The 18,779-nt window shown below is 37.1% G+C and overlaps 2 protein-coding genes across 4 annotated transcripts; both read left to right on the top strand.

The window, feature by feature from the left end:
- Positions 1 to 856: 856 nt before the first annotated feature.
- On the top strand, positions 857 to 7,017 carry LOC127497510 (complexin-3-like). Its single transcript, XM_051866003.1, has 3 exons — positions 857 to 1,545; positions 1,913 to 2,000; positions 5,993 to 7,017. The coding sequence occupies exons 1-3, from the start codon at positions 1,364 to 1,366 to the stop codon at positions 6,209 to 6,211; spliced, it is 489 nt and encodes a 162-aa protein (XP_051721963.1). The 5' UTR covers positions 857 to 1,363; the 3' UTR covers positions 6,212 to 7,017.
- On the top strand, positions 6,079 to 17,135 carry LOC127497506 (cytochrome P450 11B, mitochondrial). 3 transcript variants are annotated; one of them, XM_051865994.1, is made up of 10 exons: positions 6,079 to 6,255; positions 8,644 to 8,971; positions 10,088 to 10,243; positions 10,344 to 10,558; positions 11,422 to 11,625; positions 11,713 to 11,879; positions 14,507 to 14,673; positions 14,959 to 15,037; positions 15,170 to 15,391; positions 16,444 to 17,135. In XM_051865994.1, exons 2-10 carry the CDS (start codon positions 8,724 to 8,726, stop codon positions 16,558 to 16,560), a joined length of 1,575 nt encoding a protein of 524 aa, XP_051721954.1. In that variant the 5' UTR covers positions 6,079 to 6,255; positions 8,644 to 8,723; the 3' UTR covers positions 16,561 to 17,135. The 3 variants fall into 3 exon arrangements, with proteins under 3 accessions (XP_051721954.1, XP_051721955.1, XP_051721956.1); XM_051865995.1 differs by having other exon boundaries at positions 6,116 to 6,255; positions 8,618 to 8,971; XM_051865996.1 differs by having other exon boundaries at positions 6,119 to 6,255; positions 8,639 to 8,971.
- The last annotated feature ends 1,644 nt before the right edge of the window (positions 17,136 to 18,779 follow it).

Consider the following 18,779-nt stretch of genomic DNA (forward strand, 5'->3'; position numbering starts at 1 on the left):
TATATCCCAAAATTCCACAAAGCTGGAGTTTGATTTAATTGCATTGTGGTAATGACATATTTTTACTGTACAATGACTGTATATTTTTCTTTTTTTAAATGAGGAAAAACACAAGTAAACTATTTTTTTTTCACTGTTATTATTATTATTAATTAGTATTAATATTATTGCATTTATAGGTAAAATGAACAATATAAATTTTTACTATTATATTTACAGGTAGAATAAACTATTATTTAATAATATTTTGTTTGTAGGACAAACTAATATTTTTATTTAGGTAGAAGTAACAAAAATCTTTTTTATTTAATATTTTTTTATTACTATAATTATATTTACAGGTAGAACAAACTAATATTATTTATTATTTAATATTGTTTATCAACTGTTTGTTGTTCACCTCTATTAATGACTTCAAAAGTGTTTTTTCTCTTTCTGTCGCTCTCTAAACCTGCTCTATCATTCTCAAGTGTGTGTGTGTGTGTGTGTGTGAGCGTTTGTGTGTGTGTGTGTGTGTGTGTGTGTGTGTGTGAGCGTTTGTGTGTGTGTGTGTGCTGCACGTGCTCCTGCTCCTGTGGAGTGTAATGAGATCACCCTCATTAAAGTCTTTACTGTAGTAATCTGGACCTGCACACACTCGACCCGAGATCTGCACAGAACAACCAGAATGACAGATACGTCCAGAACAGGAATATTCCGAGTGGAATAGATTGTCCCGCTGTTTTGGAAGGAAAAAATGATGTTTTATTGGGCCTGGATGAGCGGAGCGTCACAGATGGCTGTTATTGGATAGACACGAAGACCACCTGACTCTCTTTCTGTGTGTGTGTGTGTGTGTGCAGGTAGACACTTTTTTTATTGAACAATCTAAACATTTTTTACAATCTAAACACAACAATCTGAATTTCTATCATGCGTCTCTGTGGATTGTGATTGGTCAGTGGTGTCATTCTGTGCTCATATATTAGTCCAATGATTCATAACTGTAATTGATCTTGTTCTCAGTGGTTCTTCCTCAGTGTTTCTGCAAAATGGCATAAGAAACTGATCAAAATGAAGTGAGTTTATGCTTAAAACAAGAACAAATATCTGACATTGTGGTCAGAACAATGAATTACCTTTATTTTTCTGGGTTTCACTGGATTGACCAATCACAACACACCACCAGATTTAATGTGTGTGAGTGTAATTGATGTGTTCTAACTGTGTGTCCTTGTCCTTGCAGATTTGAGTCCCTCCATCTGTCCCGTGTGTCATCTGTTAAACCGTCTCATCTGAAACACAGCCACTCTGAACATGATCCATCGGGCCGTACACATTCACACACACAGATAGTGGCGACATAGATCTGATCATCAGCGTCATGGAGTACGTGGTGAAGAAATCTCTGCTGGCCCCCATAAAGACACTCAAGTACTGCGTGACCGGAGAGAAGAAACCGTCCGGCTGGACCAAGAGGGGCTCAAAACGTCACGGGTCGAAGGGCAGGACCTGCGCAGACCCACATCTGCTGCGATCCTATCAGGCCGACCTGGAGAGAGAGAGGTGAGAGGTCACATGATCACCTGATGCTCACGAGTGCATTACAGCCGTCAAAATATCAATGCAAGTGTATTTTAATGTGAAGAAAGAAGCTCAGACACACCTTACAATCAAAACAGAAGTTTGATTTGAAACGATAAAACAATAGATCTAGTGTTGACAATGATAGTGTTATGTCACGTTTGTGAAGCATTCAGAGAAAAGATCCTGAGCGCATCTGATGAAATCATGAGGTTTTAAATGTGAGCAAAATGCTTTTTATTGTCACTGTACGTCCAGATGTGAAGATATCAGCTCAGAAAATCAGCAGATCTTGACGCGTTTACCATGGAGCTGTTAACAGTTACGTTCTCTCTCACTCGATCTTTAGGAAATTACGTGAGGCGATGAACGCTCAGAAGAACGCAGAGAGAGCTGCGATGAGAGTGCATTTCAGGAGGAAATACCAGCTGACCAAGGTCAACACACCTCATATACATGCCAGTATAAGGCTCTTTCACACCAAGAATGAGAACTATAACGATAACTATATTACCATCAACTATACCAACAACTATATTAGCATCAACTATACCGATAACTATATTAGCGTCAACTATACCGATAACTATATTAGCGTCAACTATACGATAACTAGAACAATTACTATATTAGAGTCAACTATACGATAACTATATTAGCGTCAACTATACGATAACTAGAACAATTACTATATTAGCGTCAACTATACCGATAACTATATTAGCGTCAACTATACGATAACTAGAACAATTACTATATTAGCGTCAACTATACGATAACTATATTAGTGTCAACTATACGATAACTAGAACAATTACTATATTAGCGTCAACTATACGATAACTATATTACCATCAACTATACCAACAACTATATTAGCGTCAACTATACGATAACTATATTAGCGTCAACTATACGATAACTATATTAGCGTCAACTATACGATAACTATATTAGTGTCAACTATACGATAACTATATTAGCATCAACTATACGATAACTAAAATGATAACTATATTACCATCAACTATACCAACAACTATATTAGCGTCAACTATAAAGACAACTATAACGATAACTATATTAGCATCAACTATACAATAACTATATTAGCATCAACTATACGATAACTATATTAGCGTCAACTATACGATAACTAGAACAATTACTATATTAGCGTCAACTATACGATAACTATATTAGCGTCAACTATACGATAACTAGAACAATTACTATATTAGCGTCAACTATACCGATAACTATATTAGCGTCAACTATACGATAACTAGAACAATTACTATATTAGCGTCAACTATACGATAACTATATTAGCGTCAACTATACGATAACTAGAACAATTACTATATTAGCGTCAACTATACCGATAACTATATTAGCGTAAACTATACGATAACTATATTAGCGTCAACTATACGATAACTAGAACAATTACTATATTAGCGTCAACTATACCGATAACTATATTAGCGTCAACTATACGATAACTAGAACAATTACTATATTAGCGTCAACTATACGATAACTATATTAGCGTCAACTATACGATAACTAGAACAATTACTATATTAGCGTCAACTATACGATAACTATATTACCATCAACTATACCAACAACTATATTAGCGTCAACTATACCGATAACTATATTAGCATCAACTATACGATAACTATATTAGCATCAACTATACGATAACTATATTAGCGTCAACTATACGATAACTATATTAGCGTCAACTATACGATAACTATATTAGTGTCAACTATACGATAACTATATTAGCGTCAACTATACGATAACTAAAACGATAACTATATTACCATCAACTATACCAACAACTATATTAGCGTCAACTATAAAGACAACTATAACGATAACTATATTAGCATCAACTATACAATAACTATATTAGCATCAACTATACGATAACTATATTAGCATCAACTATACGATAACTATATTAGCATCAACTATACGATAACTATATTAGCATCAACTATACGATAACTATATTAGCATCAACTATACGATAACTATATTAGCGTCAACTATAACGACAACTATAACGATAACTATATTAGCGTCAACTATAACGACAACTATAACGATAACTGTATTAGCGTCAACTATAACGACAACTATAACGATAACTATATTAGCGTCAGCTATAATGACAACTATACGATAACTATATTAGCGTCAACTATACGATAACTATATTAGCGTCAACTATACGATAACTATATTAGCGTCAACTATACGATAACTATATTAGCATATTAGTGTCAACTATACGATAACTATATTAGCATCAACTATAACAACTATAACGATAACTATATTAGTGTCAACTATAACGACAACTATACCGATAACTATATTAGCATTAAATATACGATAACTAAAACAAAAACTATATTAGCGTCAACTATACGATAGCTATATTAGTGTCAACTATAACGACAACTATATTAGTGTCAACTATAACGATAACTATATTAGCGTCAACTATAAAGACAACTATAACAATAACTATATTAGCATTGACTATAACGACAACTATACCGATAACTATATTAGCGTCAACTATACGATAACTATATTAGCGTCAACTATACAATAACTATATTAGCGTCAACTATAACGACAACTATACCGATAACTAAAACAATAACTATATTAGCGTCAACTATACGATAACTATATTAGCATCAACTATACGATAGCTATATTAGCATTAAATATACCGATAACTAAAACAATAACTATATTAGCGTCAACTATACGATAACTATATTAGTGTCAACTATACGATAGCTATATTAGCGTCAACTATAACGACAACTATACCAATAACTAAAACAATAACTATATTAGCGTTAACTATACGATAACTATATTAGTGTCAACTATAACGATAACTATATTAGCGTCAACTATAACGACAACTATATTAGCATTGACTATACCGATAACTAAAACAATAACTATATTAGCGTCAACTATACGATAACTATATTAGCATCAACTATACAATAACTATATTAGTGTCAACTATAACGATAACTATATTAGTGTCAACTATAACGATAACTATATTAGCGTCAACTATAAAGACAACTATAACGATAACTATATTAGCATTGACTATAACGACAACTATACCGATAACTATATTAGCGTCAACTATACGATAACTCTATTAGCGTCAACTCTACAATAACTATATTAGCGTCAACTATACGATAACTATATTAGCATCAACTATACGATAGCTATATTAGCATTAAATATACCGATAACTAAAACAATAACTATATTAGCGTCAACTATACGATGGCTATATTAGCGTCAACTATAACAACAACTATAACAATAACTATATTAGTGTCAACTATAACGACAACTATAACGATAACTATATTAGCGTCAACTATAACGACAACTATATTAGCATTGACTATACGAAAACTATATTAGCATTAACTATATAACTATATTAGCATTAAATATACCGATAACTAAAACAATAATTATATTAGTGTCAACTATACCAATAACTATATTAACGTCAACTATACCGATAACTATATTAACGTCAACTATACCGATAACTATATTAGCGTCAACTATACTGATAACTATAAATATATTTGCATTAACTATAATGATAATAATAACTATAAAAATAACTATATTAGTGTCAACTATAACAACAGTTATAATAATAGCAATAACTACTGTATATTAGTGTCAACGATAACAATAACTATAATGTTAATATCTACTATAACGATAACAATTTTAGCATTTGTACCAGTGGATGATAACGTTCTGTTTATTATAAGCGTTTGATGCAGTTTTGATAATAGTGATAACTATATTTGTCAACTACAACAATAACTATAATGAAAAGAACGATAACTCTTTTAGCGTCAACTAAACTATAATAATAGCAATAACTATATTAGTGTCAACGATATCAATAACTATAATGTTGATAACAATATTGGCATTTATACCAGTGGACGATTACGTTCTGTTTATTATAAGTGTTTGATGCAGTTTTGATAATAGCGATAACTACATTTGTGCCAACTCTAACGATAACTAATGATAATAATGATAACTATATTAGTGATAACAATAACTATAATGTTAATAATGGTAGCTATAACAATGGCTATATTGGTGTTCACATCAGAGGATGATATCATTCTGTTTATTATAAGTATGATGCAATTTTGTCGTCTACCGCTTTAAATCCTCAATCATTTTTAAATGAGTTTAGATGATGATGATGTAGGGATTAGTCAAGAAACCAAGAAATCAATATTTTCAACCCAGCTCTGCTATGTTCGTTTATCAGTGTCCTCCCGCTCATTTGTCTGTTCTCTTCTATACGGCCCAGAATGCCAAGGACGCGGACCACCTGCGAGCCGTGGGGAGGAAAGTGTCTCTCCCCCGAGAACTGGCCAAGATGGTTCGTCCCGACGGCGCTGATAAAGACGACAGCTTCAGTCTGCTCAGAGCCTTCCAAGGCCTCAGTTTCAGCCCGGCGATCTTCACAGGCAGCAAACCAACCAAAACTCCCACGGCAGCCGACGCGGAGCCCTGCAGAGTCATGTGACCTCTCAGAAACACGGACCCAACGCGCACACGCACACGCCTGAGGTGTGATGATGATTTCAGATGCAATAAACCGTTTAAGAGCTTCGTGTTTCTCATAACACTGTTGTTTTTGTTGTTTGTTTTATGAATGTCACAGTCGCACAACACTTCAGCAGGAGCTTTGACATATTCCTGCATTTCAGACCTCATATTTTCAACAGACATCAGGAAACTTATTTCTTTTGATTTGATTTTATGTTTTGTGGGTTTTATTTATGATTGTTATAAATGAATTTTGAAGATTCACACGTTTGTCTAGTTCTCTAAACGAGATCATATAGTCTTGTATAGTTTTATTTAAAGCTGATTATGTTGACTGTAGACTGACTAAAAGAACTTAAATTATGAATCATTTTACTTTTGAAGGCATTATATATGTCATATTTGTTTTAACTCTTCTGAAGACAGCTATGCAAACACTTTTTTTTCTTCTATTCATTGTTTATTTATTTTTAATCTAATGTACTTATTTATTTTACTCATTTATTTATTTACATTTTTACAGATTTTCTCCAGCCCTCAGTTTTCTGCATTATATTCTACAGCTGATCAGTTTAGAGCTGAACCATAATCACTTCAACCAGATCAGATTTGCTGTTCATATATGAATCACTGTGTGTGATCAGATGTGCACATGTGAAGCTGGACGTGTGTGTGATTGTTGGATATTGATCATGTCTAATCAGTGAGAATGAATTTGATTGAAAGTGCCATGATATTTTTATCTTTATTCCCCTAGTGTGAAAAATAAAGTATGGAAGCCCATTTCTTTGGTTAATCGTATTTATGATATAAAAAGTCAAAATTATAACACTAAATATTAATTATAAGATGAAAAGTCAAAATTATGACACTAAATCGTAATTATATAAAAAGTCAAAATTATGACACTAAATCTTAATTATACTATAAAAAGTTAAAATTATGACACTAAATCTTAATTATAAGATGAAAAGTCAAAATTATGACACTAAATCGTACTTATGATATAAAAAGTCAAAATTATGACATACTAAATCATAATTATACTACAAAAAGTCAAAATTATGGCACTAAATCTTAATTATGAGATGAAAAGTCAATTATGACATACTAAATCCTAATTATGATGTAAAAAGTCAAAATTATGACATTAAATTGTAATTATGATATAAAAAGTCAAAATTATTCTAAATCAATTATAGAAAAAGTCAAAATTATGACACTAAATCTTATAAGATGAAAAGTCAAAATTATGACATACTAAATTGTAATTATGATATAAAATGTTAAAATTATGGCTCTAAATCATAATTATGAGATGAAAAGTCAAAATTATGACACTAAATCATAATTATGATATAGTCAAAATTATGACGCAATCCTAATTGAGATAAAAAGTCAAAATTATGACATACTAAATCATAATTATGAAATAGTAAAAAAAATGACACTAAATTGTAATTATGATATAAAAAAATGATGACATACTAAATCATTATACTATAAAAAGTCAAAATTAAGACACTAAATCTTAATTATAAGATGAAAAGTCAAAATTATGACACTAAATCGTAATTATGATATAAAAAGTCAAAATTATGACATACTAAATTTTAATTATAAGATGAAAAGTCAAAATTATTACACTAAATCGTAATTATGATATAAAAAGTTACAATTATGGCTCTAAATCATAATTATGAGATGAAAAGTCAAAATTATGACATACTAAATCCTAATTATGATATAGTCAAAATTATGACTTAAAAATTCGAAACTGACTTAAAAAGTCATAATTATATTCAAAAGTTGAAATGAAGACTATGTCATAATTAGACTTCAAGTCATAATTTCAACTTTTTAATCTTATAATTATCACTCAGTGGCTCGGTATCACAGACAGGGTTTAGATTAAGCCAGGATTAGGTCTTAGATTAATTTGGACATTTAAGCAGCTTTTACAAACGTATCCTAGAAAAAAACATTAGCGGTGTGAATCTTGAGACAAAACAATGACAGACATAATTTAAGATATATCAGTGCAAGTTTCTTTCAGTTAGAACAGCTCAAACATGCAGTTTAGTCTCAGACTAGCTTAAGCTTCGTCTGTGAAACCGGTGGAGTGTTTCATAATTACTATGTCATAATTATGATTTGTTTTTTGTTGTGTGGCACAAATGGCCTCCAAACCGAAGTGTTCGAGTGGCTCGTATGCGCTTCACATCTTCTGCAGATGAGTGAACATTCAAAAAATGCAGACGGCATCCTGGAGATGAATGTGTGCTCTCTGTGATTGTTCTCACTATTAAAGTCAGCCGGTGACCTGACCTGTCTCTCCAGCTGATGTGTTGTTTTTCTCTTGAACTTTGACCTGATGTGACAGTAACTCATGGGTCTTGTGAAGGACAGAGCGGGAGAGAGAGACAGGAAACACTGATGTGTGTTAAAGGGACGCGGAGCGCCGCGGGATCCAGCCAGAGAGCGGCAGCATGCTGGCCTCATCCGTGCGTCCGCGGGCGTCTTCCACAGCCGGCCGTTCTCTGTGTGTCCGTCCGGCCAGATGGAGAGAGGATGCGGAGCGACCGGTGCGGAGGAGAGCAGTGCGGGGCTTCCAGGAGATTCCTCACACCGGCAGCAGCGGCTGGATCAACCTGCTGCGCTTCTGGAAGGAGGGAAGATTCAGCCTCCTTCACAAGCACATGGAGAACACCTTCAGACAGCTGGGACCCATTTACAGGTACAGCATCCATGGAGAAACATGAACTAAAGCTGATGCTCGTGATCTCCAAACATTCTTATTATGAACAAATCAGTCCCAAACATCTTTATGAAGGTTAAATCTTTCAAATATCCAGTCAAGGACAGCAAATACAAAGATCAGCTGCACTGTGGGACTTCATGAGCAAAATGGCATCAGATATTCTGAACAATGATTGAAGAAATCTTCTTTACTCGATTATGGCAATAAATCATAATCATGATTATTTCTGTCAATATTGAGATCACATGTTTTTAACATGATTACTCACTGGCTTTGGAAACATCTGCATTTGATTCATTGATTTTCCTTGAATTTTTAAAATAATTAAGCTGTTATCAAAGTAAATTAATGATAAATGGCTTTGAAACAGAACAGCGTGTGTAATTGAAGTGACTGAAAAGAATCTATTGCATTAACAGTGACTGCATTTTAATGCATTTTATTTTCAGGGCATGAATTTTAATACATTAAACTGCAAAAAATGATGTTCTTCCTCAGTGTTTCTGTCTTGTTTTCCAGCACAAATATCTAAACATTCTTAAATCAAGATACATTTACTGGAGAAGAGAAATGACTGAAGATATTGAGTTTTGTTTTCTGAAAAACGTATCAAAATTCAGCATGTTTGGAGTCAGAAAAATCATCTTGTTTTCTCTTTAAATTAATTTTTTTCTTACCCCATTGGCAAATATTTGTTTGTGTTTTAAGCAAAAAACATTTGGATCAATTTCTCAGAAAACCAGACTTAACTTCTGTTTTGTAATTTTGCATTTCAAGTAAATGTATCCTGATTTAAGAATGTTCAGATATTTGTACTGGAAAACAAGACAAATACTTATTAAGGAAATATTTTTTGTCGTGTTTATTGAATTTTTGGGGTTCTGAAATTTAATATTTGGTTTTATATTTTAACTACACATATTACAGTTTCAACACAATTTCATTATTAAAATTCAATTATACGATTATCTTGTTTTCATAATTGTTCGAAGCCAGAATTTCATTTGGCTTCATCTGTGAATCCATCTGTGGATCGAAGTGTGCAGCTGATGACTCTCTCTCTCTCTCTCTCTCTCTCTCTCTCTCTCTCAGAGAGAATCTGGGCTCTCAGAGCACCGTGAACATCATGCTGCCGACGGACACCAGCGAGCTCTTCCGCTCCGAGGGCCTCCACCCGCGCCGCATGACCCTACAGCCCTGGGCGACGCACCGAGAGACTCGCAAACACAGCAAGGGCGTCTTTCTCAAGTCAGTGTGTGTGTGTGTGTGTGTGGATGTGATTAGAACTACAAACATGAATAAAAAGTGTTAAAAACTACAAACATGGCTGAAGTAAGTGTGTGTGCAGGAACGGGACGGAGTGGCGCGCCGACAGGCTGCTGTTGAACAAGGAGGTGATGATGGCTTCGGCCGTGCGACGCTTCCTTCCTCTGCTGGACGACGTGGCACAGGATTTCTGCCGTTCACTGCGACAGCGGGTGGAGACGGAGGGGGTGGGGGAGATGGGTCAGCGAAGCATGACCCTTGACCCCAGTCCTGACCTCTTCCGCTTTGCCCTGGAAGGTCAGCATTCCTATTGAGTTTAAATGCAAATCTTGTATAAATTGTTGTAATGTACATTATCTTCATATATGATCAAAGATCAAAGGTTATGCAATCACATGCCTAAACCCCGCCTTCCAAAGTCATGACAGGCCACTGATTTCCTGATTCATACATCCTGAATTCCCGAATGTTTATTTCACAGATTATAAGCCTTTATTTTGTGCACTTAAAAGTTAGTATACAAGATTAATATTCATTGGACAAGTACAACCAATCATGTATTACTTATGTTAAAGTCACAATGACTTTTGTGTTATCTTAAAGTCAAGTCTTCTCTTCCATAATGTGACGCACATCTGAGTATAACGGATTGTTCGAAACTGTTTGAGACTTTGTTTTGTTAGCAGTTCTTGTGATGTTTCCTCCTTAAAGTCGTCATGAAAGGGAAGTTTCGCTCGTCTCTCTATTGTGTCGTATATCCGAGTGAAACGCTTTTCAAACAAGAACAAATGTAGGGCGGGGCTTGATTTTGTCTGTGGGGAATTGATTGGATGGTTGTGGTTTGCTATTGGTAGATCTGATGTGAGTGACAGGTCGCCCCGCCCTCATCATCAGAGAAGAGATGTGGCTGCAGGAGGGAGGGGAAGATATTTTGGTTGGGACGCTGGTTGTTGATTGGATGTTGAGATGTTGCTCTGAAAAGTGGAGGCGGATCTGAATGCGAGCTTGCAGTGACTGTAAGAAAGGGGCGGAGTTTAAGCAGACTAAATGATTGATCAGTCATAGAGAGAAGTCCGGTTATGAAATGACCAGGTAAAAAAACTGAATTGTTCACAGTAAGATCATAGAATAGATTTGATTTGTCACGTCTCTGTCTGCAGCGAGCTGCCACGTTCTGTACGGAGAGCGCATCGGTCTGTTCTCGTCCTCTCCGTCTGAAGAGTCGGAGCGCTTCATCTGGGCCGTTGAGCGCATGCTGGCCACGACGCCGCCGCTGCTGTACCTGCCACCCCGCCTGCTGCTGCACCTGCGCGCCCCCCTGTGGACACAACACGCCACTGCGTGGGACCACATCTTCAGTCACGGTGCGTCCGTCGCTCACACAACATGTGATTTGTTGTTGTGTGTGTGTGTGTGTGTGTTTATAGGTGTGTGTGTGTGTGTGTTTGCAGCGGAGGCGCGCATCCAGCGGGGGTATCAGCGTCTGCAGGCGGGGGCATCTGGAGGCTCTGACAGGCGTTTCCAGGGCGTGCTGGGGCAGCTGATGGAGGCGGGGCAGTTATCGTTAGAGCTGATCAAAGCCAACATCACCGAACTGATGGCCGGCGGAGTCGATACGGTACAAACTCACATGCACCGACCAACATACAACAACTTAAAGAAAACAAAATGGAAATTCTGTCATCATTTACTCACCCTCATGTCATTCCAAACCCATAAGACATCTTCAGAACACAAATGAAGATATTTTTAATGAAATCTGAGAGATTTTGTTCCTCCGTTGAAAGTTTGTTCACCCATTTATATTTAATAATTTAGCAGACACTTTTTCCAAAGCGACATAGAAATGAGGAGAATAATAGAAGCAATCAAACCAGCAATAGGGCAACAATATGTAAGTGCTGTGACGAGTCCCAATTGGTCTAGCACAGTACACATAACAAGGTGTTTTTTTAGTGTTAATGGGTCAAGTATTGATGAAAAAGATGCGTCTTCAGGCGTTTCTTGAAAATGGCTAAAGACTCGGCAGCATCGGGTTGAGTTAGGCAGGTCATTCCACCAGCAGGGAACAGTCCAGGTAAAGGTCCATGAAAGTGATTTTGTGCCTCTTTGGGATGGCACCACAAGGCGCTGTTCAGAACGCAAGCTTCTGGAGGACACAGGTCTGAAGTAATAAGTTTAGGTATAGGGGTGCAGAGCCAGTGGTTGTTCTGTAGGCAAACATTAGAGCCTTGAATTTGATGCAAGCGGCTATTGGCAACCAGTGCAAGTTTATGAAAAGAGGAGTGACATGCGCTGTTGTAGAGGCTTGACAGTGTATGCTGGAAGGCCTGCCAAGAGAGCATTACAATAGTCCAGTCTGGATAGAACAAGAGTATGGACAAGGAGTTGTGTGGGATGCTCAGATAGGAAGGGCCTGATCTTCCTAATGTTGTATAAGGCAAATCTGCAGGACCGGGCAGTTCTGGCAATGTGGTCTGTGAAGTTCAACTGATCATCGATCGCACCTCCAAGGTTCCTGGATGGAGTTATAGATGATGTACATAGCTGTATGGAGAAGTTGTGATGAAGTGTTGGGTTGGCCATGACCTGCGTCTTCGCAAGGTTGAGTTGAAGGTGGTGGTCCTTCATCCAGCAAGAAATGTCTGTCAGGCAGGCTGCGACACGAGCAGCTACCGTCAGATCATCTGGCTGGAATGAGGGGTAGAGTTGTGTGTCATCAGCATAGCAGTGATAGGAAAAACCATGTTCCTGAATGACAGATTCTAGTGATGACATGTAGATGGAGAAGAGAAGTGGTCCAAGCACCGAGCCCTGAGGCACTCCAGTAGCTAGATGTTGTGACTTAGACACCTCACACCTCCAAGACACCCTGAAGAACCTACCTGAGAGGTAATAGTTGAACCACTTGACAGGAGGATCTGGTGGTTAACCGTGTCAGAAGCAGCAGACAGATCCAGCAAGATGAGCACTGATGATTTGGAAGCTGCTCTTGCCAGTCTCAGAGCTTCAATACCCGAGAGCAGTCTCAGTTGAGTGGCCGCTTTTGAAACTAGACTGTTGTTGTCCAGGAGGTTGTTCTGTGTAAGAAAAGGGCAAAAGTTTTTTAAACAAGATGTTAGAGTGGAGAAAGGGGCATCAGTAGCACTAATAGTATCTAGTGATGAAAACTCAGATGCTTCAAAGTTTGTCGAACATGAAGCATGAGCATGAAAATGCTCTGCAAAGTTCCAGTTATTCTCTGTTTATCAGTAGGGGCTTTCACACTGGAGGAACCTTTTCATAGTTCCTAGAACTATTGGCTGAAGTACCAGGATTTAGCCATGTTTGCACTGCAGGAACTAGGAACGATTTTAGTTCTAGGAACTCCTTTTGGGGGAACTAAATTAGCTCCTACTTCAGAGTAGGGTCTAAACCAGCACTATAGGAACTATCAGTGACGTAAGTCTACATTGATTAGTCGAATGCATGTCAAACACCGGCACCCGGCATTTTTAAAAAGCTGTGTAAACATATTTACTTCACAAACACGGAAAACAGTGATAACGGCATTTACCTGTTGTCTGCAGGGTTGTGTTCTTTTCTCTGTCTTGATGATATGTAATACTGAAAGTTGTCATAGTAGATTTCGTCTCTTAGCCCCACCTTTTGCTCTTTCACTCTTTCAGTCGTGAAAATTATGTGTATACATTCCATCTCCATTATCACGAGACCAACGACACACAACAAGCACAGCTCTGATCACGGCGTCCTCCATCCACCGGTTTTTAGCGTTTGTAAATGCCGCGCTTAAAGACGCCACTTCAGAGTTCCTATTCCCGGTGCAAATGCAACCAGGAACATGGCCCAGGGGAGAAATTAGTTTCTATCCTAGTGGCTAGTTCCTAGAACTATTCGGTGCAAAAGCCCCTAGTGTTACTGTTTCTGAACTCCCTGAAACGCCTCCATCTTGAGTTTTCTTCACAATATTCCTTATTTAAATAATTAATATGCAGAATAAAGGGGCGGGGCCTGGTTGAGTTAGTTAGTAGTGTGTTGAAACTGGCGGTTATGGTAAGGGGCGGGACATTTCCCAAACACCAATCACAACACACTGCTGCAGCCGACCAATCAGAGCACATTTTGCTTTTCAGAAGGAGGGGCTTCATAGAGACAGGAACTAAACAGAGCGTTACTGACAGACTGGGAAGAGAGGAGCTGCAACAATGGAGAAATAATGTGTTTTATGAACATTCAATCATTCAGACCGCCATCCCGCTGCAGTTTGCTCTCTTTGAGTTGGCGCGCAACCCTGATGTGCAGGAGCGTGTGCGAGCGCAGGTGCTGTCGTCATGCCAACAGGCATCAGGAAACCTCCAGAAGGCCCTGCAGGGGGCGCCACTGCTGAAAGGAACCGTGAAGGAAACACTGAGGTGAGAGAGAGAGAGAAAGTGGTTATAATAAAAGTCAAGTCAGCTTTATACAATACAGACAATTTCAAAGCAGCTTCACAGTAATAAACAGGAAAATAACAGAATGCCCTGTTGCCCATGTTGGTTCCAAAAAGGACAAAAGAGCCCCATAAAAGCATCAGTAAAGAGTCATAATAGTAACATTTAGTTGTTTACATTAAGTTTTCTCTCTTCATCTCTGTTTCTAGAGGAAGACATTCTTGTATCACAATGATTTCAGACACTGAGAAAGTTTGTGTGTTTCAGGCTGTATCCGGTGGGAATCACCGTCCAGAGGTATCCGGTTCGAGACATCGTCCTCCAGAACTACCACGTGCCGGCAGGGGTGAGACAAACACACAGACACACGTCTGACTGTAAACACGTCTGCATTTACAAACAAAAGAAATGACTGGAACAACATGACAGTAAAATACATGTGAATCTCAAAATCCATCATGTGAACCGTTGGTTTCAGACGCTGGTGCAGGTGTGTCTGTATCCTCTGGGCCGGAGTCACGAGGTGTTCGAGAGTCCGGAGCGCTTCGAGCCGAGCCGCTGGGCCGGAGCTGAGATGCGAGCGGACGGCCTGGACGCGGGTTCTGGAGGAGGTTTCCGCTCGCTGGCGTTCGGCTTCGGCTCCAGACAGTGTGTGGGCCGCAGGATCGCAGAGAACGAGATGCAGCTGCTGATAATGCACGTGAGTTAACGAACAACACGTGATCCTGACCATGACCTGGGGAAATCACAGAGAAATGACGATTGAGTCACAGCAAATTTTGATTCTGGCCACTTAGACAGAAGGAGATTGACAACCATCTACATGCTGTTCAGATTAGATTCAACCTTATTGTTGTTGTGATGAGCTATTGAAATAGACACATCTCTCCAGAAGTGTTAAAGAGTATATTTAAAGGATTAGTTCAGTTCAGAATTCAAATTTCCTGATAATTTACTCACCCCCATGTCATCCAAGATGTTCATGTTTTTCTTTCTTCAAACATTCCAGGATTTTTCTCCATAAACTGGACTTCACTGGGGTTCAACGGGTTGAAGGTCCAAATGTCAGTTTCAGTGCAGCTTCAAAGAGCTCTACATGATCCCAGACGAGGAATAAGAGTCTTATCTAGAGAAACCCTCAGACATTTTCTAAAAAAAATACTTTTTAACCACAAGGCGGAAGTACCGCGGTAGAGCGAAAAACTCCATCTCATTTTCTTCACGACGTGATTACGTAATGCGTGGAGCATCACAGAGCAGTGCAAGACGAGCATTTGTGGTTAAAAAGTATATAATGTTTTTTTTTTTTTAGTCCGATGGTTTCTCTAGATAAGACTCTTATTCCTCGTCTGGGATCATGTAGAGCTCTTTGAAGCTGCACTGAAACTGACATTTGGACCTTCAACCCATTGAACCCCAGTGAAGTCCACTATATGGAGAAAAATCCTGGAATGTTTTTCTCAAAAACCTTCATTTCTTTTCCACTGAAGAAAGAAAGTTATGAACATCTTGGATGACAAAATACTACTTCAGTCTTTCTACTTAAGAATTTCATTTTTAATTCAGTGTGTTACTTGCCATTTCTATGTAATTATTGGTAAAATTTATTAGCAGTTTCTGAGTGGAAATTGTTTCAAAGTAAATCCCACACCATTTTTGTTTCAGGTTCAGTAACATGTTGTGCTTGAGTATATCATGTTAACTGATGATGATGATGATGATGATGATATATGTTTCTGTGTGTGTTTGTAGATTCTGAGGAACTTCAGACTGACAGTTTCATCCAGAGAAGAGCTGAACACTAAATACACACTCATACTGCAGCCCGAGTCTCCGCCCAGAATCACCTTCACCACACTCTCACATTAACAACCAATCAATCCATCAATCAATCAATCACTGCAGTCTGAGATCGACCGACACCATCAGCAGCACCTTCATCTGCGAGCATGAATAAGTAAAAAACACTCAAATTTAACTTCAAATGTACTTCAGGATATTAAATTATGTATGTTTAAAATATGCTTTCAGTGCATTATTACAGTGATCATTTTGAGCATACTGTTTAAAAGATAAAATATATTTGTTACAAAGTTCAAATAAGTACACAGAAATTTAACTGTAAGTATTTTTCTGAAATATGTTTTTAGAAATTATACTTAAAGTGTGTTACAAATTTTATCGTGAAAATGGGTGAAAGCATATAATTTTTATATATTTAAAGATGGTACAATTCTTTGTTAGTAAAAATGCAATGCACTATTAAAAAAGGAAATATATTTGAAATGCAGTATCCCTCTGAATCAACGCCTTGATCTAGAGGAGATGAACATTTAATACGAGTGTTTGTTCTGGATCATTTGGAGAATCAATACATGATGTCAAGATTCTTCTGCTGTTAAAGTGCTGTGATTCTGACTAAATAAACATGTTTTGAAGAGCGATCGTGTGTGTGTGTGTGTGTGTGAGTCCATCCCTCCGTGTTCAGATGAATCAAACTTTGACCTTGACTCGTGAGTCATATTCGTCAGTCTGAGTCCTTTAGGTGGCGCTGCAGACGATCGGCGTATCTTCAGACGTCTTGAGCTCCAGCTGGAGACTCCTTCAACACCGAGACACCGAGCTCAGGTAGGAGATGTCCGTCCGTCTTATTCTGATCTTCGTGTGTGTTTATGTTGATCTCAGACTCTGAAACCTTGGAAAAACTTCTTACATAATTGTTTCTTTCCTGGCCAAAGTTCATCTTTTGTTTCAGTGTCCATGAGTCATAAGAATAGATCTGATGCTCGTCCAGATCTCAGTCTGATATAATTAAGTCATTTTTAGCTGATCATTTTGTCAGGAACAGCAGAAGTAAAACCACATTATTGTCTGTTTTTGCACAAGTTTGTTTTTGTTCCAGTGAATCCGAGCAGCTCCAGTGTTTCTGTTTCTGAACAAAGGTTTATTTGTCCTCTAGCTACTGATTTACTACCTGCGATAGTCACTGCAAACACTGTGACTTTATTACTGTCACTCTGTACTGATACACCACTGATAAGAGCAAACAACATTCTGAGATGATCTCTCTGAAACTTGTGTGACTTTATCCTGAGGAACACAGAAGCAGATGTTTAGCTGGATGTTCATGCTGTTTGACAGCTCTAAAATAGCCTTTTGTTGCTGGTGTGAGAGTGGTTCAGTGGCTGCTCAGAGGTCAAAGGTCATAATCAACTCACTATAGTGATTCAAGCTTTGGCCGTAAATATGAACATATGACGATGTTCACACAAGTCTGTTTTCTTTAAAACACTTTTATCATTAATGTCACAGCTGTGAACTGTGATTTACTACTAACTACTGCTAGTCAGAAGCAGGTGGTTTTGGAGGGATGTTTTCATTCAAAAGAGCGTTTGATTGGATAAAAGAACAAGAAAAATAGCATGTTTTAACTAGTAAGCATAAAAACACTGTGAAAAATGATGTTCTTACTCAGATATTTCCCAGTACAAATATATAAACATTCTTAAATCGAAATACATTTGCATAAGACATTAAGTAATTTTCTGAAAAGAGTATCAAAATTGAGTTTGTGCTTAATACGAGAACAAATATCTGCTAATGGAGTCAGAAAAATAATCTTGTTTTCCCTTTGAATTAAATTTATTAGCAGATATTTGTGTCTGAATTTATTAATATAAAAATAAAATTGATCACACTAATTCATTTGAATTTTAATTACATTTATTCACTTTAAAAAATGATCAAATTTTTCAAAAAAAATTTTTTGCAGTGAATAAATGTAATTAAAGTTAAAATAAATTTATTTTATATTAGCTAATTTTGTTTTTATATAAAATAATTCAGACAAAAATTTGAAAAAGTATAATAACTAAAGGATCAGTGTCACATGATGCTTCAGAAATCATTCTAATATGATGATTTGCTGCTCAAGAAACATTTCTGATTATTATCAGTGTTGAAAACTTCAGATTTCTGTGGGTAAAAAAGATTTTAAATAAAAGTTCATTATTATCAACATTCATGATCCTCAAGAATCCTGAAAATAAAAATGTATCACAGTGTTGCAAATGTCATAAATTATGAAA

This window comes from Ctenopharyngodon idella, chromosome 16, assembly GCF_019924925.1.
Source record: "Ctenopharyngodon idella isolate HZGC_01 chromosome 16, HZGC01, whole genome shotgun sequence".
Classification (NCBI taxonomy): Eukaryota; Metazoa; Chordata; class Actinopteri; order Cypriniformes; family Xenocyprididae; genus Ctenopharyngodon; species Ctenopharyngodon idella.